The sequence below is a fragment of the Glycine soja genome, chromosome 20 (genome assembly GCF_004193775.1).
Source record: "Glycine soja cultivar W05 chromosome 20, ASM419377v2, whole genome shotgun sequence".
Classification (NCBI taxonomy): Eukaryota; Viridiplantae; Streptophyta; class Magnoliopsida; order Fabales; family Fabaceae; genus Glycine; species Glycine soja.
This window is the reverse complement of record NC_041021.1, coordinates 46,909,174-46,934,669: the sequence shown is the minus strand read 5'-3', so window position 1 is coordinate 46,934,669 and position 25,496 is coordinate 46,909,174. Positions and strand designations below refer to the sequence as shown.

The window sequence follows — 25,496 nt, the reverse complement described above, 5'->3', positions numbered from 1 at the left end:
AGCTATATCAAGGAGGGCAAATATAGGTAACTATCCAAACTTGCTTCTCATATTTGATGTCTAAATCCTGTTTAACAGCGCACTATATATTCAATTAGGCAACAGAGATGCATTAGATGGACAAGAAAGTGGAAGAAAGGGATAGCCATATGGATTTGATTTTCAAGACAAAAACTCTGTACACCATGGACTAATCCAGCATATTCATATTTGATGAGTTTTTTGTTTTTTTTTTTTACAAATACTAAATATAGTATAATCAATAGTCGTCAAAAGTAATTAAGTAGTAAAATAAAGCTATGGGTGAATTCATAGACTCAACTCGAAAGGCTACCAATATAAATACCTCTATCCCCGTTGATATGCTACATCAATTAATTCTCTAAACTCCTCCAGTTTTCAAACCTATACACACCATGAAGGTTCTAAACTTTATTTTGGCATTGAATCTTCTTCTTGCAGTGGTTCATGTTCAGCCAAACCAAGCTGGTAGGGTTTTGAGCATGAAGGAACAACTGAGCCTTATGTCTCTAGATGATAAAGGTCCGGTGACTCCCTCAGGACCTTCTACATGCACATATATCCCCGGAACCGGTGGCACAAACTGCCCCCCTGTGAAGGAAATGAATATGGCAGGAAACGCTCAGCACCATAGTCATGAAACTTATCCTCGTCTTGTTGTTCCATTTGGTGTTGCAACCAGTCAACATTGAAGCTCTCTTTATAAGCATGGAAGCCTCTCTCTGATTATAAGTTTTATTAAGCTCAGAGCACACTTGGGTGAAGGGTCAACTCTCCAATAATTGGAAGAAATCAAAGACTATATATATATATCTAACAAAAGGACCTTTGGTTAATTTATTTATCATTATTATGTTTTCTTGTAATCTTCAGCAGTTTATGTTATATGCTTTACAAACTCTTGTACGTTAATTGTATTTTGAGATGTATGATATATAAATATTAGGTTTAATTATTTATTTCATCCATATACTTATCTTAACTTTACTATTTTGATCTTACACGTAAATATTATGTTTTATCCTTTAAACAAGCAAATTTAATATGTTTTAGTCTTTATTATCAATTGGCTTTAGAGTATTTTTAATAAATTTTTTGAGTTTAATAACTCTTTTTTGTTAGATCTATTACTATATATGTTTTTGGAGATCTCCAACACAAATGTTGAATTCCTCCTCAAGAATTACTTTCATTTAATTTTTTTAATGTCTTTCTCATAATTGATTGATAAAATTTATTTAAGTGAGATCAATAAAAGTAGCTCAAGAATTCGAAGTGAGATTTACTATTAGAATAAAAAAGAAATAAATTCTTGTATCTTACGTGACATCATGAAATCCATAAAAAAAATGACTTAAAAACCTAAAATTGATTCCACTGATGCTCTTATAACTTTGTGGGCGTTGGTGCTGTAACATTGTTATAAAATGAAAGTTGGGGTTGTAAAACCACTAAATTTTTTCACCTTGTAGCCATAAATAATGAAGAGTTCATATATTTCAACACCTCTAAATATGAAACATCCCATCAACCTAAATCTTAATTTTTCTCCATCTCTCTCTTCCAATCAAATTCCACCATTTATCATATCAATCTTTCTCTCTCTATCTGTCTCAAGGTGTGAAATGATTTTGGATGTTTAAAGGCTTTTTCCAATAACGAATATGCTTCCACCACATTGTTACGAGAGCTCAAGGGTGATTTCCAGTAGTATATACTCTTTTGGATTTTTTCATTCTTTTCTCTTGTTTTTCTTTTTCCTTTAATTTTCTCCTCCTCTTTATGATCATCTCCTTTCTTCCCCTGTCTTTGTCACAAAATCATTGTGAATCAGCCATTTGATGAGTGTTTTAGGTTAACATTGCCTATCCAATAACATTATGCCGGAATCAAACATGATCTCAATTTCTTACCATTCTAACTTAAGTGTCAAAGTCTTTATAGATGCCACTACCATTAGAGTCGTTTGTTAAGGATTACAACAAGTGTTCCATCCCTCCTGAACACATTAACAACCACAAAAAAACTTAAATTTACTTTTGATTTCTATAATTTTATGATTATGAATTTTTAGTCCATAAAATATTTAATTGTACATTTGGTCCTTCCCATTTTAAAAATTTAGCAAATTCTGTCCATTATTAGATTATTGTTGATATTTTAACAAAAATTATCAACTTAACATTTAAGTAATGACATAACATTGATATATTGACGTGATATTGTGACACACATGCTATTATCACATTAATTTTATAACACCTTTATATTTTAATTTGATGAGGTAAACTAAATTCACATAAAAGATTGATAACACTTCAGTATCGATCATGTAATTTATTTTTGGTTAGCATAACTTCAAGATTCAAATGTGATAGTGATATTTGAGATTAGACTTCAAACAATTGAATATTGGCAACCTACCCCACTTTCCTATCCAGGTACTTGCACCTATACGTCGAATGCAGGATCATGCCAACTTTTTTATTTAATTTTCTTATTGTCGTGGAAAAGTGACTTGGATTTTGGATATATACTGTATAACTCATGTAAGTAATGGTAGCTTTCAGCCGTCTGCTTGCTTGCGTGTGCGCCTGAGTTTGCATGTTCGGAATGTCCCCACCAAGAAAAGTTGGCATATGAATTCTAAATTCATATGCATGTTTTAATTGTCATATATATGGTATAAAACATACACTTTCGAAATTTGAAATAACATATTTATACAAAAGCTTCTATATTACTTTTAAATAATATTAAAATACTAATGAAACACATATTTAAAATTGTTTAAGACTTTCAGCATATACCTTATTTTTTTATGTTATTTGCTTGAGAGAGAAAAAGCAATTTTTATATATTATTATTCAATCATAATTATATTGTATAGTAATTTAATTTTTTAATTTGTATGATACTTATATATTTTAAAAGTCACATTAATAATAATTTCTATTTAATCAATAATATAATTTTTTTATAATAATTTCTATTTAATCAATAATATAATTTTTTTATACTGAAAATGCACATGATTGTTGAATTTAAAAAAATTAGTCCATATCATTTTTAATTACCTATAATTCATTTTTTTTATCTTTTTTATCATATCATTTATCTTATAAATTTCTCTCTTCTCCTTCTAACTTTTCTCCTTTTGTAATATATATTATGAAATTGTGTTGTTAAAATAATACCACTCTTATAAAATAATATAACGCTTTTATGCATATAATATTGTCATTTATCCTTATATAGTTACATTTAGTCATTTACTAACGATAGAGTAAGAAATTATTCTAAAATAATTTGACCATCTGCTCCTTCTTACTCAAAAATGTAGACGTGCTGATTTATATCAAAAGAGCAAGTACTTAAATATCTAAACTTGTTCTCAAAGTTAAATTAATTATCAAATTTGATCTAAATCCATTTAAACAGCTCTATTCAATTAGGTTACATCAATTACGTGGATATATAAAGTGGAAGAAAGGGATAACAATGATCCAATTTTCAAGTAAAAAACTCTGTACACTACCATGAATTAATTCGGCATATGGCACATTCATATATGTGATGACGTTTTTCTCAAATAATAAAGTCAACATTAAATTGTAAGATAAAACCATGAGTCACACAATTAATAGACTTCACACGTACGAAACGAATCTATAAATACCTCCACCACCCCCATTGAGATGCATCATCAATTGCCTTGCTTCCTCCAGTTTTCAAATTAACACACACCATGAAGGTTCTAAACTTTATTTTGGCACTGATTCTACTTGTTGCTGTGGTTCATGTTCAGCCAAACCTAGCTGGTAGGGTTTTGAACATGAAGGAACAACTGAACCTTATGTCTCTAGACAAGGGTCCTGTGACTCCCTCGGGGCCTTCTACCTGCACTTATATACCCCGAACCGGTGGCAGAAACTGCCCCCCTGTGGAAGAAATGAATAATGTCGCAGGAAACGCTCAGCACCACGGTGGTGAAACTTATCCTCGTCTTGTTGTTCCATTTGGTGTTGCAACCAATCAACATTGAAGTTCTCTTAAGCATGAAAGCCTCTCTGGTTATAAGTTTTAAAAATATAAGCTGACAACACGCTTCTTGGTGAAGGGTGAATTCTCCAATAATATTGGAAGAAATCAAACACTACATTACTGCATTATATTTTATACGTGTGTCTAGCTAACAAAAGGATCATTGGTTAATGTATTTATCATTATTATATTTATTTGTAATTTTCTGCAGTTTATGTTATGTGCTTTATTAATGTTTGATACATGCAACTATATACAAATATATGTAAACACTCTTTGATTGTATTCAGATTTATGGCATAAAAGTATTAATTATTTAAAGAATAATCTGATGGGAGTGCATGTATATGTATCAAAAGTTACAAAAAAAAAATAATTCTACTAATTTTTGATTATTTGTATAGTTTCAATTTTATTAAACTTCTCCGAATAGTTAATATGCCACTTGTGTGTGGTTTATTTAAAGCTTATTTTGACGTTCGAAACATTCTGAGTACATATGTAGCTCCAAGTACTGTTCAACAAATTCAAAAGTCTGAACAAATTGAAGCTGTAGCCACTAAAATGTTTTCCATCATAGGGAATTGTTTAGTTGAAATTCGCTAATGAAATGATATCTCTGCTTTCGGCAAATATGAGGGAAAATTATAAGTCAGATCGAATAAGTCTTTCTTCAAATAGAATTAGTTTGTTAAAAAAAATTTAAAATCTCAATTTGACCTATTAATTATTATCATAAATTTTATTTTTAGGTTTAATCTAACTTATTTGAAAGCTTAATTAACTTAAAGATGTATTTCATATTAAATTTTTTTGTATAAGTTTAATTTATCTTTACATTAGACATATCAACTCATAAACCATTAAGAAAAATTCAATGCAAACTAAATTATAATCTATAAAAATCAAAATTATCGTTACTTAATGCGTAAGATAAAAATAGACAAATTAAATTTTATAAGAATCAAGTCTAACATGTTAATATGATATAAGTTTATCACATTTAAGATAACTTAATTAAAAAAATCTATTTTATAACACACTCTCTAAGTAAAACATAATTTTATCATTCAATAAATTTGTGTGTTTGACTCTTATTGTAGTCATCATTTAGAATAATTTTAAAAGATAAACAATGATTTTGATACATTATAATCATTTTAATATAAGAATAATACTAAACAACTGATTATAATTTATACTTACTTAAATAGGATGATCTATTGGACCTAAAAGACTTTCTAAATAAACTAAAGTCTAATCTTTTAAATAAAATAGATTTTTATAAAAGTCTTTTCTTGTTTATTTTTAAAAATGCTTGACCCGACCTAATGTAGACTAGACGATAAGTCCTATGAAGAGACTTGAGCCTGTTCCCACCCCTGTCAACAAAACATTGATTTAAGTGAAGATTAAGATACTTATTATTTTACTAACAATGATGGTTGAAATATTAACACTAGATAATCCCTAGCTTGTACAAGTATACATCTATTTAAATCAATTAACACAAAATTTGACTCATTTTTATCTTTCACTTTCTTTTAATCTAATGATATTAACGAATAATTCATAAAATAAAAATAAAAATAATATAATTTTTAACAAATTTTAACTAATACTAAACACAATATATCGATCTAAAGAAATGCGCGTTAGAAATTGCTTTGTTAATTAGTATCTTCTATCATATATAACTCTATTTTTTTCTAAGTAAAATTTTAATTTAGAAACATAATACAATACTTAACCTGAATATAATTGAAAGACTTACAAGGCCATATCAAAGGGTAAAAAAAGACAAGTTACAATATCAATAATGAACAGAAAAAGAACATAAAACTCCACTCACATCTTGACCTTAAACTAACCATATCAAAAGGATAAATAAAGACAAGTTACAAGATAAAAGTGAAAACTAAACGTCAGAATCAACTAGAAATTACAACCTTCACTTTGTTAATAAGCTTAAGTTACACAGTTTCAAATCCATTACCCTTAATCTACCACTTAATTTTGGTAGGCAAATTTTGTCTCAACTAACCCCGTATGCAGTTTTTTTTATATTATTCCCATTAAATCATGGAAAAAGACCTTCGAAATTTTTTACCATTGAATTTTTTTCCAAAAAAATATCAAAATGGCCAGGTAAATAATTTGCTTGATCATCCATTTTGAAAAAAAAAATCTAAAATGGTAAAAAAGTCAGAACTTTGCATAACTTGAAAATATTCATGACCTTGGTATTTAGAGAGATAAAAGTAAACTAGATAAAACTACCATCTTTCTTTTTTATGTTAGCAATATAGACACTTCATTAACTAATAAAAATACCTCAATATTTTATTTGATGAGGTAAACTACGTTGACATACCCTCAGATTGATAACAGCACTTCACTATCGATTCGATCATGTAATTTATTTGGCGCTAGTGCACGTAACTTCAAGATTCAAATGTGATATTTGCGATTAGATTCTACCTAACCCACTTTACTATCAAATACTTCACCTAAGGCCAAATGCAGGATCAGACCAACTTTTTTTATTTCCCTATTGTCATGGAAAAGTTAGTTACTTGATTTGATATATATAGTTTTACTCATGTAAGTTATGGCAGCTTCCAGACGTCTGCTTGCTTGCGTGTCCGCTTCAGTTTGCATGAGGAAAGGAAAGCCCTGTGCCTGTTGGAGATGTCCCCACCTGGTAAAGTTAGTTTTAGAGTTCTTAATTCATGCATATTTTAATTGTATGGTATTAAACATACACTTTGAAAATTTGAAATGATCGACATTTTTATACAAATTAAAGCCTTCATATTACTTTTTAAATAATAATTGTATGGTATAAAACACATTCAAATACACACTCAATTTACTTTTTCTTTCCCAAACAAATTAAATTATATAAAAACAATCTTTCTCATCGTTCTAATATTTTAAAGAAGTTTTAGAGGAGTTATATGCACCTATCAAAGTGCTTGTGGTGTCATTTTGTAAATATTCTGAATTCAAATCTATTGAATCTTTAGCATCCTTTTATTCTAAACATTGTTTGCTAATTTGACACTAGAAAGAGGGTTTAAGCACACATAGACCCTCTAACCTCTTAGATCTTAATCTTGCTGGAGGGCCACCGTCCCAGTATATCAAAATAATCTTACATTACTTCTTTTTTATTTTTTCAAAAGTCTTAGATTGCTTAAAAGGACTAAGCATAGTTTATAAACATTTTCAATTTTTAACCCGCTGAGATATCCTTTAATGACAAAATTGTAAGACTTAAGCCATTGTCAAGGTGGATAATATCTTGTATGTGGTGCCCAAGACAAGTTCAATGTTCTTTTTCTAATGAGTGTATAGATCTTATAGTCTGTCTGAATTTATCCTCTCTAAATTAAATATTTTTCTTATAAAAATTAATTTCTTACAATAGCTATAATTAATTCTTGTTTTCATCTCTTTTTTTTATCATATCATTTATCATATAATGCAAATGTGAAAATGTGTTGTAAAAATAGCATTTTTTTTATAAAAATAATAGAATGCATGTTTTATGTACTTTTTCTGTGTCTAAATATAAGACTATTTTTTTTTTAATTTTATTTGTTACTTTTTTTGAATTGTATTTTGTATTAATGATTTTTTATCCAGATACCTTTTATTATTTTATAGTAAATACATTATATCTCTGATAAGGATTGAATAAGAAGACTAAAATACATTAATTAATTAATTAATTAAGTGTGAAAACAATTAAATAAAAAGAGATAGGTTATGAGTTTCAATAAATTTAAAGATAGTTTTGACAAAATAGTATAAATTATTAATAAATTTAATACTATTAATTATATTAACCAATTTTATTAAAATGTAAATTAGTTTAAAAAGTCTTATAGTAGAAGGAGTAATATTATTGTTGTGTATCCTTGTATAGTTTACGTTTAGTCATTTGTCGACGATAGTACCGAGAAATTTCTCAAATTTGACCATCTGCAATTCTTCTCACTGAAACGTAAACTGTTCTATATCAAGGAGAGCAAGTAGTTAACTACCCAAACTTGTTCTCCAAAGTTAAATTAATTAATTATCATAGTTGAAGTTAGTCCTTTTTAACAGCACTATTCAATTAGGCTACATATATATCAAATACGTGGACAAGAAAGTGGAAAGAAAGGGATAACCATTATCCAATTTTCAAGTCAAAAACTCTGTACAGCATGAATTAATCCAGCACATGACTAATTCATATCTGATGACGTTTTTGTCAAATACTAAATACTATAGTATAATCAATAGTCAAAATTAAATCGTAAAACAAAGACATGAGTCATACAATTAATAGACTCAACTCGAAAAGGCTACCATTATAAATACCTCTACCCCCATTGAGATTCTTCATCAATTGTCTTGTTGCTTCCTCCAATTTTAAAATTAACACACGCCATGAAGGTTTTAGAATTTATTTTGGCACTGATTCTGGTTCTTGCTGTGGTTCATGTTCAGCCAAACCTAGCTGTTAGGGTATTGAACATGAAGGAACAACTGAACCTTATGTCTCTAGACAAGGGTCCTGTGACCCCCTCAGGGCCTTCTACCTGCACTTACATTCCCGGAACCGGTGGCAAAAACTGCCCCCCTTTGGAGGAAATGAATGTCGCAGGAAATTACGTTCAGCACCACAGTGATGAAACTTATCCTCGTCTAGTTGTTCCATTTGGTGTTGCAACCAATCAACATTGAAGCTCTCTTTATAAGCATGAAAGCCTATCTGGTTATAATTAAGTTCTAATTAATCTCAGAGAGCACACTTTTTGGTGGAGGGTGAACGCTCCAATTATTCGAAGAAATCAAAGATTATATCATACATATTATATATACACATGTGTGTGTCTAACAAAAGTATCTTATTATCATTGCTTATTTATCATGATTTTTTATTTATTTGTAACCTTCCGCAGTTTACGTTATATGCTTTATTAATGTTGGATATAGACATTTTTTTCTTTTTCTTTTTTTAAACATATAAGACAATTGTATTGTATATATAAACTCTTGCTTTGAGATGTATTGATGATATATAAATATTATTTAAAGAATAGTTTGATGGGATCGATTGCATGTATCTGTATAGTACATACGAGTTACAAATAGTTTTCTTTCCACCAAATTTATACATTATTTGTGTAGTTTTAATTTTATTAAACTTCACCAAATAATTAATATACCACTTCTTATGTGTGGTTTACATATATGGTAAGAGATCATTTTATCGTTTTCTCAAAACTGAATAAATTAGATTTAGTTCTCATTTTCCTCTACATAACATATGCTAAGTTATCAAAATATTCTATGTTAAAGTGGACACCAACTCAGAAGGTGATGAATGTGTGTATTCTTCCGCAGTTACGTATTTGAATTAAGTTTGGTCGGATCTAAGAGTAGAAAATAATGAAATAATACGGGGATAAACAGCTAACTCCGGCTGACTTTATATTTTGCGTGAAAGCGTTTCTTTGGCTGCGCACGAATTAATAACTAAGGGATTTAATTAATTTAGTTAATATTTTTTAAAATGAATCTAGTTTAGTTGGTTTTCAAGTGAATATTCCACTTGTGATGTTCAAAGTTATTAGATGTATTTTTTTTTAAAGTTATTAGATGTAAATAAAAAAATTGAGTGAAATATCATATACTCTATTAACTCCATGGAGTTGATAGGACAGAACCAAACAAAGTTTCACATTTGATAGGTAACAGGTTTAAATCCTCGTTTGTTTCCTTAGGAGGGGTGAATTAAATATTTTTATAAGAATTCTTTGAACACAAAAGTTTTTTCTATCTTGAACTAAATATTTTAAAAGAATATACTCACCCTATCACGACATGAGAGGGGAGTTATATTAATTGTGATACAAGAAGAGGGTGATGTAACGCTCTCATCTACCAGAGAGGAGTGTAATCTACACTAACTTAGCAAGTTAAGTTTGGTATAAAATACATAAATTTTCATTAAGAAGAGAGATGAATTATGTTAATTTCATGTAAAATAAAATAGAAAAGTAGTGTGGATGTTGAAATTCAAGTGGCCCCGAGTTTGGTAACAAAATGACATTTTGCAAGGGAGGGAAGTAGGTACTAGGTAGGAACATGATGTAATTATTATAAGTCATAAGTCAATGCATTACACTTTACGAACCCGTTGATTAAAATAAACTAAGCAATGTTGAACTCTTTCTAATGCTATATGTGCCCCTTTTGGTCCCTAGTTGCCATTTTTTGACGTAACACCATCGGATTCCGTTGTTAGATAAACTCTACATCAGAGCTGATTTCTTAAACCACTAGATAAATGTTTTCGTTATTTTTAATTATTTCATTTCCATGGGAATTCTAAGTTAATATGGACTTGTCTTTTCTACTTTAGTATGCTTTATCCACTTGTCGCTTCAGGATTTCAAAATAGAGTCCCACAAATCAGTCATTTCCCTACAATTAATCTAATTCAAATCCCTTTTCCTTTTCCACACAAACGCAAGAAATTATACCTTAGGTTAAAATAAGGCCAATCATAAATTAATTTTGAAAATGCGATGTGATCAGGAATGTGATTCTTGAGGATGCCGGCCGTCAAATTTAGTGTGTTCCGGAAATCTCATGTATGTTGTTGAGGAGGCCTTACCCTGTATTTTTTTTTTCTTTTTATATTCACCGCTCATATTTCTTTAACAAAAAATTTTAATTTTTATATACTAATAATATAAATTTTTTACACTATCAAGTAAAAAATCATATTAAGTATAACTTTTTAGATAAGTTTTTAACCATCAATAAACTTACCAGATAAGACAGTTTATAATTAGACAGCAGTATAAAATCGATTTTATACTATTAGTACATATATTATTTTTCATGAAGAAATAAATTAGTAATTTAATTACATGATATTTTAAATTGATCCTCTTAAAAAATGGTGCTCTTGATGGTCTAACTCAACTACCGATAAACATTCCGAGATAAATGCTGAAGCCTTTTAAGAGGATTCGATTGATGTCTTTTTCTAGTTGGCAACTGACGTGTTTAGCTAAAAAAAATGTTGACATTTTTTAAAATTGTTTTTTTTCTTCATATTTTAATGGTGATGAGTGGTGAGAACTGAAAATCAAATTAAATGATTAAAGACAAACGAATAATTTACTAAAGTTAATGTTAAAATAATTATCAATTAGACTTTTACCTTCGTCAAATTACAGATTAATCAAAATTGTTTTCCCAAATAAAATAAAGGGTTAAAATAAAAAAATCTGACAAGTGACAACAATAATAAAGATTAGCCTTAGTGTTGAGGTGGGATTGGAAAAATTGGCTAACTCAATGCTACTATATGATAAAATTGACCTGTACACAGTATGAGGGGAGGTATCCTATTTTTTTTGGCCAGATTCGATTCAAAAGATGTTAAGGAAAAAAAAATTCTATTAAGAGGTATCCTGAAAAATTAAGCCATTTTATTCAAGTCTAGACAGATTTTCAGCAGTAAGATCCACGAGATTGAATTTAATTTGCTGATTGAAATTGACTTGTTAGTTTTGAGATGAACATAAATATTGTGCACCTCGTTTTCTTTTCTGTTCTTGCTTTTACGAGTGTTTATATGAGCATAATTATATTCAAACATCCAAATCGAATTCAAATCAGTATGCAAATCACAACTGCACAAAACGTTACGAGATTAGCTTCTTGACTCATGATTTTCGTCTTGTTATTTGCATTTTGCATGCTAATTTGCTTAGAAAATGACTACGACGCACGGACAGAGCATTAGAAACTAGATAGCATAGCATAAAATGAATGTATGTAACAAGAGATAGCCCTTCTACAATTGAGTTCACAGAGGGAAACAATATGTTTGTAGTCAGCACATATTTTTGTTAGCTCCCAAGAAGAAACAGACACATTAAATTTTTGTTACTCTACCCAGTCATAGTGCAAATTTTTATTCATTTAGCCGAATCAAGTAATCAACGTATATAGCTCCTTGGAATTACATACCTTAAACCAGTAATCAGAATACTGTATTAATTGTGGTTCTCTTCTCTGTGCTTTAATTTAATTTATTTTTGTGAACAACGTACATATAACAATTACCTAATTAACTTGTTCCCATGAGGTCCTACCAAATGATCTTACGCCATTGAAACTGTAAGGGACAATATATTTGTGCGTAGTTTGTGGCCATCACTAATGAATCTGCCAAAGAAGGATTTGGATTTTGGACTTTGAGGCTTAATCAGATTCAACTAAAGTGCAGTATGGTTGCACAATGGACACTCGAGCTCCCTTTCAACTCGATAACACATGAATTAGCTAGTGGTGCTGCTTAGCTTAAAATAGCAGGGACATATTTCATTCTAAATGATATGATCTTTTATTAAACAGGATACATTACTTTATATTAATTTCTTCCAAAGTGGAGAATTTCTTTAGATATACATTGTGGTTGATAATTTGTAATCCTAAACAAATAAATAACTTAAATGCAAAAGAGGAAACATGCGCCTAAGTTGGACGGATCATTTTGTCCTAAAATCTCCAGTAATTGAACATTTTAAAATAGTGGCTAATATTAATCCATGCTTGGTCTTTCACGTTCGACTGTTCGAGAATAAAATCTCGAGTCGAGGATGTAAACATCAATTGTGTTAATATTTTTTCTTAAGAAATAAATCAGTTAATTGTCTATTAAATCCTTAATTTATTTTCTTATACTTTTGGATATAACTTGCAAGTTTTTTTTAATATAATATAAGAGTTTAAGAAAAAAAGGTAAGGCCTAAATAAGAAAACAAAAGGTAAGGCCTAAATAAGAAAAAAAAATTAATAAAAAAATGAAAGACTAAAAAGCGGAGCAAGGCCAAAACAAATGCTTCATAGTTAATCAAGATGTATTTATTCTTAAAATCGAACTTAAAGTCCATGCTTAGACTCAATATTAAAGACAAGAATTCAAGCGAGTTGAACTTAAGAAAAAGTGTTAGAGATTAAAATTTAAATTAAGGGATCAATAGGAAAATAAAAAAATACACTAGTTTGAGATTTTTTTTTTAAATTGTTAATAGATATACATTTTCAATATAAATATTTTATATTTACATCTTCCCCTCAAATGTCTTGTGGACCAGTAGCTATCATATGAGAAAAATACAACACTTTTATTCAAAACCTTAAAGCTTAGATTAATGGATCTTCTCCTCACTTATATAGTGCTTAATCTTTTCATTTCTATCCGATGTGGAATTTCACCTCACACTTGTACTCCAACATCCCCATCCCATCATTTTTATGCTTTCATCTTTGACATAAAAGGGAGGACACTAAAAGATAAAAAGAGATAATCCTGGATTTAATAATATCTTGTCTTCTGCTATGGTTATAGCAGTTGAATTCAATTTTGTTATAAATAAATTTTCCCTTAATATTTTATTCATACTAGGGTTTAAAATATTACACAACCGGTGGTTTCAATATCACTGATCACTTAACTGAATTTTAAGTGTTAGCAACTAAATGTTAATATTATTATGTTAACTTGTTAAAAGTAAAAAGTAAATAGCTAATTCAAGGTTTAATATATAGTAGGTCTCTGAATTTTTTAATATTTTTAATTAGATCTCTAAATTTAAAAGAAAAAAAGAAGACACAAACAATGGAGCTAGTAAAATCGTCATAATTTTTTTCCGGTTTCAAATTACCATAAACTAATTTTATTTGGTGACTCAACTAAATGACTTTTTTTTTTGTACAGATAGTATACTTTGTATTCACTCCAGGCTAAAACTATAACATTTAAGAGCCTGGTAGCAGTGTACGTTGTTTTCTTGCCACTATGCTTCATTTTCAATATTAACCCTTACTTTTATTTTCCATCTCTTTCTTTCATTAATTGGTTTAGCTGACATGCTTCTATGAATTATGATGGTGGTTCATGCCATTGAATATTCTTCTCACATTTATCATTGGAACAACACTAGGATGGTTGTTTCGGATAATAACTAAAGCATCTCCTGATATGCAAGGCCTTATGTTAGGGTGTTGTGTTGCAGGTAGTTAACTTACAGATTTTAAATAGTTATTTTAATAAATCAGATCAAGCCATTGTTCAGTCAATAATTTTTTTTAAGGATATATCAGTCACAGCACAAGGATATCACATACCCTATTTTTATCAAGGAGTAAACACAAAACTTGTTAATTTATTAGGAACCTAAAACATATTATAACCTTTTTTTTAAGATATATATCACAGCACAAGGGATATCTCATACAGTCTTGACACTTGGAAATTTTATTTTCTAATTATTTTAGATTTGATGTAAACAGGAAATCTAGGCAATTTGCCTCTTATCATAGTTCCAGCAGTCTGTAAAGAAAACACTAGTCCTTTTGGAGCTGTGGATGTTTGTAATTAGAAAGGGATGGCATATGCCTCTTTGTCCATGGCAATAAGATGATCTAACCTAGCACGTTGGTTATTGACTAGGTTCATCATACAGAAAACTTGACAGCTTTGAATTAAGATTTTCCAATTTCTAATTTTGGTTTACCAGGTAGGACACATCCACATTTGGACTTTCGTGTACAACATCATCCGCATATTCATGCCGGATTTTTAATGTGAACAAAGTTGATGATTCCAAAGTAGGTCCAGTGTCAGCAATAGAAACAGATCTTGAAAACCATTCAGCTGAACCAGTGGTTACTGCAGAGGATCTTTCACAGGCCAACGATCATGTGAGTCAATTTGGAAGTGAATGTACATTGCCTGGTGGAAGAGATATGATGAGTCTGTGTTCTCATATATTTGGAAATTGAATGTGGATACATTATGTGCACTTGTACTTCATGTATGATAGTCTTGTTTGCACTCTTTCACCAATGATGTCTTACACAATTTTGTGAATATCACTAGGTTTGCTGAATCACTAGGTTCTTTACTTATGATCTCAACGGATAAATGAGAATGGCCAATGGCTAAGGCAATATTTAATCTGAAAACTATTTTATGTATAAAGCAACCAAAATAATTACATTGAAGTGCAATTTGACATGCCACATGTTGCCTTTCAGATTTTTCTACAGCATCAAGTAAGAGTTCTTACCTTTTCCAATTGTTTTACAGGTACCAAAACAAAAGCAGATTATGAAACCATTGAAACCATTAGTACAAAAGCTCAATCTAAAGGTTCTTTTAGCAACTGCAACAATCGGATCGGTATGCCAATTATTCTCTTACGTTAGCAACTATTATATTTTCAATTGCTAATGTAATGCAAACAAGGAAAAAATCATGAATCATAAGGCATGTTAGACGTGTGAACATAATTAACTAGTTAAAATATTTTGAATAACACATCAGCTTGTCAAGTCACATCAGCACAATTAATATTTGTATCACGAAGTTTAACGAGGCATCTTAATTAAATTCATATTGATCTACAATTGTTACCCCACTACCAGCTTAGTCACAACTCACAGGCATAGTTATGGAAGTGGAAAAGTGGAAGGAGGTGAACGAGGAAGGAAGAATTTATTAGATAACGTTTACTAAAATCACCTTATTTATTGACAACGTTTGTCTTTTATTGACAACATTTGTCTTTTTGCTTATGTATGTAGATTCTTGGTCTAATAATTGGTGTAGTTCCTCCATTCCAAAAGATGTTTGTTGGAGATGATGCTCCTTTAGGTGTGATTGAAGACTCTGCATCCATGCTGGGGTAATTAAGTTGTCTTTTATTGCTAACCGTGGCATAATGTGGGTATCAGGTACTAGCAAGTTTTTTTGTTTGATTGATTAACCAATATTAGAATCATAATACTATAGAAGCAAAAATATATGTCGACAAGTAACAACTTTGTCATGATCAAATTTCATGTGCGTAAGTAATCAAGAAAATTAATCATTGCTATGATTATTAGGGAATGAAAGGCACTTCGAACCTCTGTACATTTCCTTTTATAAATACAAATAAAATAAAAGAGAAATTAAAGATGATGGAGGTAAAAAAAAGTGAGAGTGTGCTGTTAATTTTATATAGGAAGAAAGGGAGGGAGTTAAATGGTGTGGAGAAAATGAAATCTAGAGAAATATAATAGTTACTTAATGAAAATGAAGGGTAAAAGTGTCTAATAAAGGTGATATAAAAATGGGATATTCCTTTTAATAGTTACTAGGGGGAGAGAGCGGCACGATTAGTTTTTTTTTATTAGTCTTATTTTTAACCTTCTAAATGTCTATATATTTTAAATAAAAATAAAAGAAAGATTTGGAAGATAAAAAATAAGAAAAATAAAAAATAACATGAAAATAGTGAATAATTATTAAAAAGAGTAATAAAAATTTAAGAACTGAAAAATAATAAAATTATCTTAAATTTGTGAGCACCAAGAGAAATATTCATTTTATTAATAGTATAGATAAATTATTATTTACTAGTAAAATATGTTTCATTTTACAATCATTTTGCAGGGACGCATCCATTCCGGCAATCACTTTGTTACTTGGAGCAAATCTTCTGAATGGTAACAACTAACCTGATCTTTTGATGTTCCTTTTCATCTTGGGCGTCTTTGTGTCTAATTCTGAAAATCAGCAATATATTGCTGATAAATCAATACTGACTCAACTTTGTTTAGGGTTAAAACGGTCAGGAATGAAGCTTTCACTTGTTGTGAGGATCATTATAGTTAGATACATTGTCTTACCAATTTTAGGTGTGGCCATTGTAAAAGGTGCAATTCATTTTGGTATTATCCAGCATGATCCATTATACCAGTTTATTTTACTCCTTCAATACGCCCTTCCGCCTGCAATAAGCATAAGTAAGTTGACTATGATGATTGCGAGAATTCACCATTTCATATGTTATATTAACAGCTTGACAAGTGCACCAATTTTATTATATTATAAGTAGTAAAAACTAAAATGGAAGTCAAGTGTTAAATCTATCGGAACTTTGGTTGTATAAGTGATACAACCCCAATTATTAAGTAATGAGAAGAAAAAGAAGAAGTCAAAGACAGAATTATAAATGTGAAATTTGGAGTAAGACAAAGAAAGAGATAACAGGGACCGGTAAACAACTATGAAAAGATAGAATCAAAATGCAATGAGTCATAGTATGCCAAAACTACTTATAATATAATGTAATTGATTTTCTCTATTTTATGAAATCTCTATTTTCACCCGCATATACTGAATTACCCTATCTTTGGTTTCTCGCACGAAGAGCCTAGTTTATTTATCATTTTTCCCCAAAATTTCTTTGCAGAGATAAAAATAACAAACCGCATTAAGATAAGAGATACAAAAATTTGTGGGCAAAATAAATGTTAATCTATTTCTAGCAATAAATTTATTAAGATATTCTTCCTCAGTTCTTTAGAAAATAGCCATTTTTTAATACATTACCCTCTAAACATTATATGGGTGATCAGATTATAATAGTAGAAAAACACAGAGAAGAGTAATAGAAACATAATTGTATTAAATAGATAGTAGGAAAGAATTACATTACAAGAGTTTGATCTCCAGACTCCTTTTTACACTTTAGGGACTAATGGATGACTAATAATAAGAAAATGAAGAATAACTAAAGAGAGAGGGTTCCCCCTAAGGGATAGACCCAGTGTGTGGGTTCTGAGACTGTTCCCTTTCTCCTCCTTATATCGGTACTAGGTAGCTTACTTTTCACGCTAACTTCGCACTTAACGTAGGCTTTTGCGCTAAATGTGTCTTTGGGCTTCTTCGTGGGCCTTATGCGCGCTAAACCTCCATCGTGCGCTTAGCAAACGTTCTAACTTTTTCTTCAAAGTTTTTTTCTTTTAGTTTTTGTATCAATTCTTCCTCAAAACACTTGAAACTTTCTTCTTTTGAATTCTGCTAATAAAAAAATAGTAAAGATGTTAATTTCTTCATTATTTCATTAAAAATAATAATAAAATAAAGAAATTGTAATCATTCTTAATCTAAATTGACTATTAAATTAGCTTATATTTCGCAGTTATCAATTCCTTTTATACAAATACAATATTTTGCATGTAAAAAAGTTGTACATTTGCACATAAGGAAGTATGGTTACATCATTTAATAAATTTCACTATATGAGATGTCAACGTAGTCTTTAAATGATAACACATCACTCGGTGTGAGTATAAAATTTTTATATTTTGCATCAAAATTGAATTCTTTTTATAAACATATAGCATATTGCTTCAGATAATTAATTATGAGTGACATAACCAAAATCTATAATGTAGTATGCACACATTGATTTTCACTTTTAGTTTCCATCACGGTTTGAACTTTTTCTTACTTTATGACTCTGCCAGGTACAATTACTCAATTATTTGGAGCCGGTGAAACAAAATGCTCAATTGTTATGCTAGCAACTTATGTCTGTGCCTCATTTTCTCTTACACTATGGTCCACAGTTTGTAGCAAAATACTTCAGTCATCTCTAGTATAATAATTATTGAAAGCGACTCTACTGAGTTTGTGTATATAAGTTTCAAAATTTCAAACAAACAGTTCAGATTAAAGCATGATTAGAATTAAAACAACCTCCTATATAATTGTAAAATTAAACTTAGGGGTAGAAATAAGTCCTTTTCCTTAACAGGAGCCTATGACATTACTTACATTAAGCTCAGTCAGATCAATCTTTTTTAGAAAATAAATCTGACCATGACTTTTATTAAAGTCTATCTAATTAAAAAGGTTACACTTTAGATCATTCAGAAAGCCTTTTTAGGGCTAACAAGCTAACCTATTCAAATAAAAAATATATTTACTGTTAGTATTATTATTTTTATATTGAATTTGGTATAATTATTAAAATCATGCATTTATGTGTCTTTTTAAATATTAAACATGTTCACGAGTTCAGTTTATAAGTTTATTGAAAGATAAACTTACGGTTTTATATTCAAATATGTTTTTAAATAGTTATAAATGTTAGATTTGACTTAAAAAAATATACTAATTAATTGATATCATGAATGTAAACAAGTTAGACTTATTCTTATAAATCTTTAACATACTTATTTTAAGTTATATTTTAGTATTAAATTATCACAAAATAAGTCATCCAGAATTCGATTTGTAGGTTAAGTCAGAGTTTTACATGGATATCCTTTAAAAAAAATCTATTGTGATATCACAAAATCTATTTTAACACCGTCTAAAAGTAAATTACATGTTATAATTTTTTTTCCCAAATAATTTTCATTTTGTGATATTATATATCTTATATCTTTGCTATGGTCATGATTAGTTGACCCGCAATATTATTCTTAATTTGTCCGTGCATGAACCTAGGAGCCAGATCTAGGTGAAAGAAATCAATTGTGGTTGAAAAAAAATTGTAGTGGCAGCGTCCTACTCTTGCTAAGGCGTAGATGGCTGCACCATGTTCCTATTGCTCAGCATGAAAATATTCCATTAAATCTCTATGAAACCAACTGAGCCCAAATGTACGTGCGAGTATTTCAATTTGATTATCCAGCCCACTATACCGTTCTATTATTCTCGATCACGTACTTACCTTTCCATTGTATTCTACATTTTGAATCCAAATACCTTGTTGACCTCACGTATTCAAACTTTGTTGTATAATCGAGGGGATAAAGACATAAGTACACCACATAAGCAAATTAACATGAGTATTTTCATCACTTTTATATATATATATATATATATATATATATATATATATTAATTTTTTCATTATTATCTAAGAATTTCACATTTACATTTGTATTTCAATAAACTTGGATACCTTCCCTCAGATCAACGTGTCTATAAGCAAAGTTACGACATGCATGTCAGTTAAATGTGAAGCCACTGCATGCAGTGACACACCAACATAACATGTAAATGTAATGCATGCATACGTCCCTCTCTCCATGAGTTTGGTGTAAATGCAAATGCTATATATCCAGTTGATCCACGTGTCCATGCCTTGGGATTCCAGTACAGGACACTACTCTACCAATGAACTCTCATGCATGGAATTGGAAGGTCTGCAAAATGTATTCGATCGTATCTCTCTTAACTTAATTGTTTGTCGGTACACTAAACCCTACCATTTATTTCTCTGTCTCTAAAAAATAAATTAGGAGAAACTACTGTTTCTGCACCTGCTTTCCCCTGAGTGTTTCAAGGTGATTTTATATGTTTATTTGTTGCTGCATGCAAATTTATGATCGTTAATTTGTCTATTTTCAGTTTTAGGCCTATAAATTGGAGACCCTTATAATACGTACGGATATTATTTTCAGTTTTAACATAGTGTAAAGAAAGAAGACACAATGCAGTTGTGGAAGCTCTTCATCACTGCATTAATGCCCGTACTTAAGTTGCTCCTGCTTACTGCTGTTGGCGCATTTCTTGCTCTGCACCGCTTTAATATACTGAGGAAGAGTGCTAGGAAGCACTTGAATGTAGTAAGTTTAATTGTCTCAGTTCTTTTTCCTTTTTTTATTCCTCCCTTTTGCTCTTGAATACCAAGGCATGATACAATGTTAATTGTCTCCTATCTTTTTCATTTCTTGTTCCTTTTGGCTAAAATAGAATTTTGGTATCTTATCTAAATTTTTTTTGTTTTAGTTTATTTTCTTAAGTTTAAAAAGTTTCATTTGGTATCTTAAAGTTATCTGCTAGGTCAAATTAGTCGTTTTGCTATTTTATCACACCAACTTAGACAAAAAATTGTAAGAGATATCATGTCAAATAGACGTTTATTATCTCAGTCAAAAATTAAAAGAAGGACCAATTTGGTATATCAGAGAACTTGAAGGGACTAAATTGAAATAAAAAAATATAAATGAGGGACCAAAATTATGTTTTAACACTACTTATAGCAAATTGACAGACTTCACAATGAAAGGATTCAACATCTGCTTTGTGAAATAAGGAAGGAAACAAAGTTTTCACTGAAAGGAGGATGACCAAGGAACCTCTGTTGCAGCTACTTGGGTGCTCGCGGATTCTGATCTTGTTTGATGACAGAAAGAAGAAACTTGATGCATGATAAACTTTTTTCTTTCTCATGCTGCAGATAGTATAACCTGCCTTTTTCCTTAGCAACTCTAGTTGTCCTCCCCCATGACAAGATTCTGGCAAACACAATGGGAAGGAAAAAAAAAATGCTATAACACATTTTAAATCTTAAGTAAATATACAGATGACACTTCCCGCAAATTTAAGGGCATTCGCTTGAAGTCAAAACAAACCAATAATGTTTTTTTTTATCATTTGATTTAATAGAATTCAATCACTTGCTCAAGGCTGCAGGAAATCTTACAAGCCTTATTTCATTCATATTTGCAGTATTCTACAAAAGGATAATGTCATTCAAAAGTGTTTAAGCTTCATTCTTATCTCATATTTTTTGCTCGAACGAAGTGTTATAGGAGAAAGGGACATTATTTGGTGACTCACGACTAATTCAAATGACTTTTTCTTGTTGATGTTCAGATAGTCTACTTTGTCTTCACTCCGGCTCTTGCTTTCAGCATTCTGACTAAGACTATAACATTTAGGAGCCTGATTATGGTGTATGTTGTTTTCTTGCCACACTGCTGCATATTCAATTTTAACCCTTACTTTTATTTTCCATCTCCTTCTTTCATTAATTGGCTTAGCTGAGATGCTTCTATGAACTATGAAGGTGGTTCATGCCATTGAATGTTCTTCTCACATATATCATTGGCGCGGCACTAGGATGGTTGTTTCTGAAAATAACTAAAGAACCTTCTGATATGCAAGGTCTTGTGTTGGGGTGTTGTGCTGCAGGTAGCTCACTTTCAGATTTTAAATAATTATTTTAATAAATCAGATCAAGTCAATGTTCAATCAATAATATTTTTCTAAGATATATAGCAGCACAAGGGATATCACATATAGTCTTGACACTTAGAAATTTTATTTTCTAACTATTTTAGATTTGATGCAAACAGGAAATGTAGGTAATTTGCTTCTTATCATAGTTCCAGCAGTCTGTAAGGAAAGCGGTAGTCCTTTTGGAGCTGTGGATGTTTGTAATAAAAAAGGGATGGCATATGCTTCTTTGTCCTTGGCAGTAAGACAATCTAACTTTGTGCACTTATCTAATTGAATGGGTTCATCATACCAAAAGCTTGACAGTTTTGAATTAAGATTTTAGATTTTCTAATTTTGGTTTACCAGATAGGAAACATCTACCTTTGGACTTTTGCATACAACATTATCCGCATTTATTCAGGCAAGATTTTCAACGTGAACAAAGTTGATGATTCCACAGTAGGTCCAGTGTCAGCAATAGAAACAGATCTCGAAAGCCATTCAACTGTACCAGTGGTTACTGCAGAGGATATCTCAGAAAACAATGATCGCACGACTCATTTTGGAAGTTACATTGCCTGGGGAAAAAGCTAGGGTTAGTCCATGTTTTAATATATTCAGAAATATGGATACATTATGTGCACTTGTACTTCAAGTATGATAGTTTCGTTTGCACTCTTCCACCAATGATGTATGACACAACTTTGTGAATATCACTCCTTTGTTCACCTTTCTCATATCATTAATACAAGATTTTAGTCTTCTAATCTGCTGAAATACCAAGTTCTTTTCTTTTGATCTCTACGGATAGATGAGAATGGTCAATGCCTGAGGCAATATTTAATCCGCAAACTATTTTATCTAATTGGGTAAAGCAACTAAAAAAATTATGTTGAAATGGAATTTGACATGCACATACCACGTGATGCCAGCATATGTTGCCGGTAAGATATTTTGTACTGCATCAGGTAAAGGTTCTTACATTTTCCCATTGTTATTATTACAGGCATCGTTAAGAACATTAGTAGATAAACTCAATCTGAAGGTCATATTATCACCTGCAACTATTGGATCGGTATGCCAACTGTTCTCTTAATTTCTTTCTTCTTCCTTTTCCCCCCTCCATTGTTCTATCTGATGAATAATAAAAACTACCACATTTAGAATTGTAATATTGTACTAATGCAAACCGGGAAAAAATCTGTTGGTGTGAAACCATTTTTAGCGCCAACAGAATCATCCATCATAAGTAATGTTAGACTTCATTTAATATGTCAACATTAGCATAATTAAAATTCATATTGATCACATCAACTCTACAAGTTACATTAGCATAATTAAAATTCATATTGATCTACAATTGGAACTCCACCACGACCAGCTTAGTCACAAACATAGGTAAGCGAGGAAGGGGGGGATTTCTTTTCTTAATTTCACTTGAATTAGGCATTTATTTTAATGTTAAAAAAGACAATTTTTTACTGAAACCACCTTATTTATTGACTATGTTTGTCTTTTTGCAAATGTAGATTCTTGGTCTAATAGTTGGTGTAGTTCCTCCATTCCAAAAGATGTTTGTTGGCGATAATGCTCCTTTAAGCGTGGTTGAAGACTCAGCATCCATGCTGGGGTAAGTTGCCTTGTCTTGCTAACCATGGCATAATGGGGGTATCAGGTATTTGCAAGTTGCTTTATTTGATTGAGTAACTAAAATTAGAATGATAATACTATGGAAGCAAAAATGTATGATGACAAAGTAACACTTTGTCATGATCAAATTTCATGCGAGTAAGAAATCAAGAAAATGAATTATTATTATTATTATTATTATTATTGACTAGTAAAACACGTTTGTATGACATTAATTTTGCAGGGACTCATCCACTCCAGCAATGACTTTGTTACTTGGAGCAAATCTTCTGAATGGTAATAACAAACAGAATCTTTTAATGTTCCCTTTCATCTTGGGGTCTTTGCGTCAATCATTCTGACAATGAACAAGGTTTTAGTGACAAATTACCTGGGTTAACTTTATTCAGGGTTAAAACGGTCAGGAATGAAGTTTTCACTTCTTGTGGGGATCGTTGTGATTAGATACATTGCCTTACCAATTTTAGGCGTGGTCATTGTAAAAGGTGCAATCCATTTTGGCATTATCCACCACGATCCGTTATACCAGTTTGTTTTAATGCTTCAATACGCCCTTCCACCTGCAACAAGCATAAGTAAGTTGATTAAGATTATTGCGAGAATTAATCATTTCTTTTTTTTTTAAGTAAAAAAAAAGTAGTACAACAAAGAGACACCTTAATACTACTGTGCAGGGCCTTAATGATTCACCTTCGTATAGCATATTACTTTTATACACATACAAAAGTTTACATCTAAGAAGTTGTACAAATGCACATTATGAAGTATGCTTACATCATTTAATAAATTTAACTATATGAGATGTCAATGTCTTTAAATGATAACACATCACTCACTTGACCTGAGCATAAAATTTTGGTTCCTAAATTTTTTTTCAAATTTTACTTCTACTCCGTGAATAAAGAATTGAACGATCTTAATTTTGATATTTTTTAAATTCTTGTAATCAAGTATCACCGTTAAGTAATGATGTAATAATCATATTAGTAGTCACATAAGTTACTATGTCATCAACTAATTTCATGTGGTATAATAGTTATATGTAATCTTTTTTAAAATTATTTTTAGTTGCTCATTTTTTTCCACAAAATTTATATTTAATTCCTTAGTACTTTTTTTAATATTCTTAGTCTCTCATCTTTTTATGAAATTCACTTTAAGTTTTTTAACAATTTTTTTTATTGTCTTAATCCTTTAACTATTGTTGATCATTGTTTTTAGTCACTTCCATATCAAGTATCATTATTACAGTGATACTTCACAATGACAAGGACTACAAATGTTAAAAGGAAAAATATAGGAACTAAAATTCATCAATTTTTTTTAGGAACTAAAGGTGAAATTTGAAAGAAGTTTAAGAACCAATAGCATATTTAACTCAAATTGTTTTGAAAAACTTATGGCATATTTCTGTAGATGATTAATCATGCACAACATAACCAAAATCTCTAATATAGTATGCACCCACTGATTTTCGCTTATAGTTTCCATCACGGTTATATTCTGCACTTTAGTTATATTTTACGTTATGACTCTGCCAGGTACAATTACTCAATTATTTGGAGCCAGGCAAACAGAATGCTCGATTGTTATGCTAGCAACTTATGTCTGTGCCTCATTTTCTCTTACACTATGGTCCACATTATTCATGTGGCTTGTCCTATAAATGTATTCATTTTCTTTACCTCAGGATGTCTTACTGTTAAAGAACAGCATGTTATGGGTTACAGATTATTCTAGTCAAATTAGCGTTATTGCAAGGTAGAATAAATTCCTGCTTCAGTTTGTAGCAAAATACTTCAGTCATCTGCAATATAATCGTTCCTGACGTTCCTCCTTTTTATCCATGCTCATATAATGTGAAACAATTTTGTCCTTAAATAGCGTTTATGCAGTACAA

The 25,496-nt window shown here is 30.3% G+C and overlaps 2 protein-coding genes across 2 annotated transcripts; both read left to right on the top strand.

Moving 5' to 3' along the window:
* Positions 1 to 8,508: 8,508 nt before the first annotated feature.
* LOC114402175 (protein PIN-LIKES 3-like) lies at positions 8,509 to 20,276 on the top strand. Its single transcript, XM_028364682.1, has 9 exons — positions 8,509 to 8,782; positions 14,765 to 14,853; positions 15,242 to 15,334; positions 15,739 to 15,839; positions 16,592 to 16,644; positions 16,759 to 16,944; positions 18,454 to 18,554; positions 20,065 to 20,143; positions 20,242 to 20,276. Exons 1-9 carry the CDS (start codon positions 8,509 to 8,511, stop codon positions 20,274 to 20,276), a joined length of 1,011 nt encoding a protein of 336 aa, XP_028220483.1.
* Positions 20,277 to 20,403: 127 nt separating this feature from the next.
* LOC114402174 (protein PIN-LIKES 3-like) lies at positions 20,404 to 25,437 on the top strand. The gene is made up of 10 exons (XM_028364680.1): positions 20,404 to 20,568; positions 21,602 to 21,681; positions 21,795 to 21,919; positions 22,084 to 22,205; positions 22,313 to 22,535; positions 22,915 to 23,021; positions 23,476 to 23,576; positions 23,820 to 23,872; positions 23,986 to 24,171; positions 25,138 to 25,437. The coding sequence occupies exons 1-10, from the start codon at positions 20,434 to 20,436 to the stop codon at positions 25,260 to 25,262; spliced, it is 1,257 nt and encodes a 418-aa protein (XP_028220481.1). The 5' UTR covers positions 20,404 to 20,433; the 3' UTR covers positions 25,263 to 25,437.
* Positions 25,438 to 25,496: the final 59 nt, after the last annotated feature.

Excerpts from the sequence above, each read along its gene's own strand:
- LOC114402174 (XM_028364680.1), top strand. The coding sequence starts at position 20,434 with ATGCAGTTGTGGAAGCTCTTCATCACTGCATTAATGCCCGTACTTAAG. Across the intron at positions 21,920-22,083 it reads GTTGGGGTGTTGTGCTGCAG|GAAATGTAGGTAATTTGCTT; the intron begins GTAGCTCACTTT and ends TGATGCAAACAG. Across the intron at positions 22,206-22,312 it reads ATGCTTCTTTGTCCTTGGCA|ATAGGAAACATCTACCTTTG; the intron begins GTAAGACAATCT and ends TTGGTTTACCAG.
- LOC114402175 (XM_028364682.1), top strand. The coding sequence starts at position 8,509 with ATGAAGGTTTTAGAATTTATTTTGGCACTGATTCTGGTTCTTGCTGTG. Across the intron at positions 8,783-14,764 it reads TCGTCTAGTTGTTCCATTTG|GTCCAGTGTCAGCAATAGAA; the intron begins GTGTTGCAACCA and ends ATTCCAAAGTAG. Across the intron at positions 15,840-16,591 it reads GACTCTGCATCCATGCTGGG|GGACGCATCCATTCCGGCAA; the intron begins GTAATTAAGTTG and ends ATCATTTTGCAG.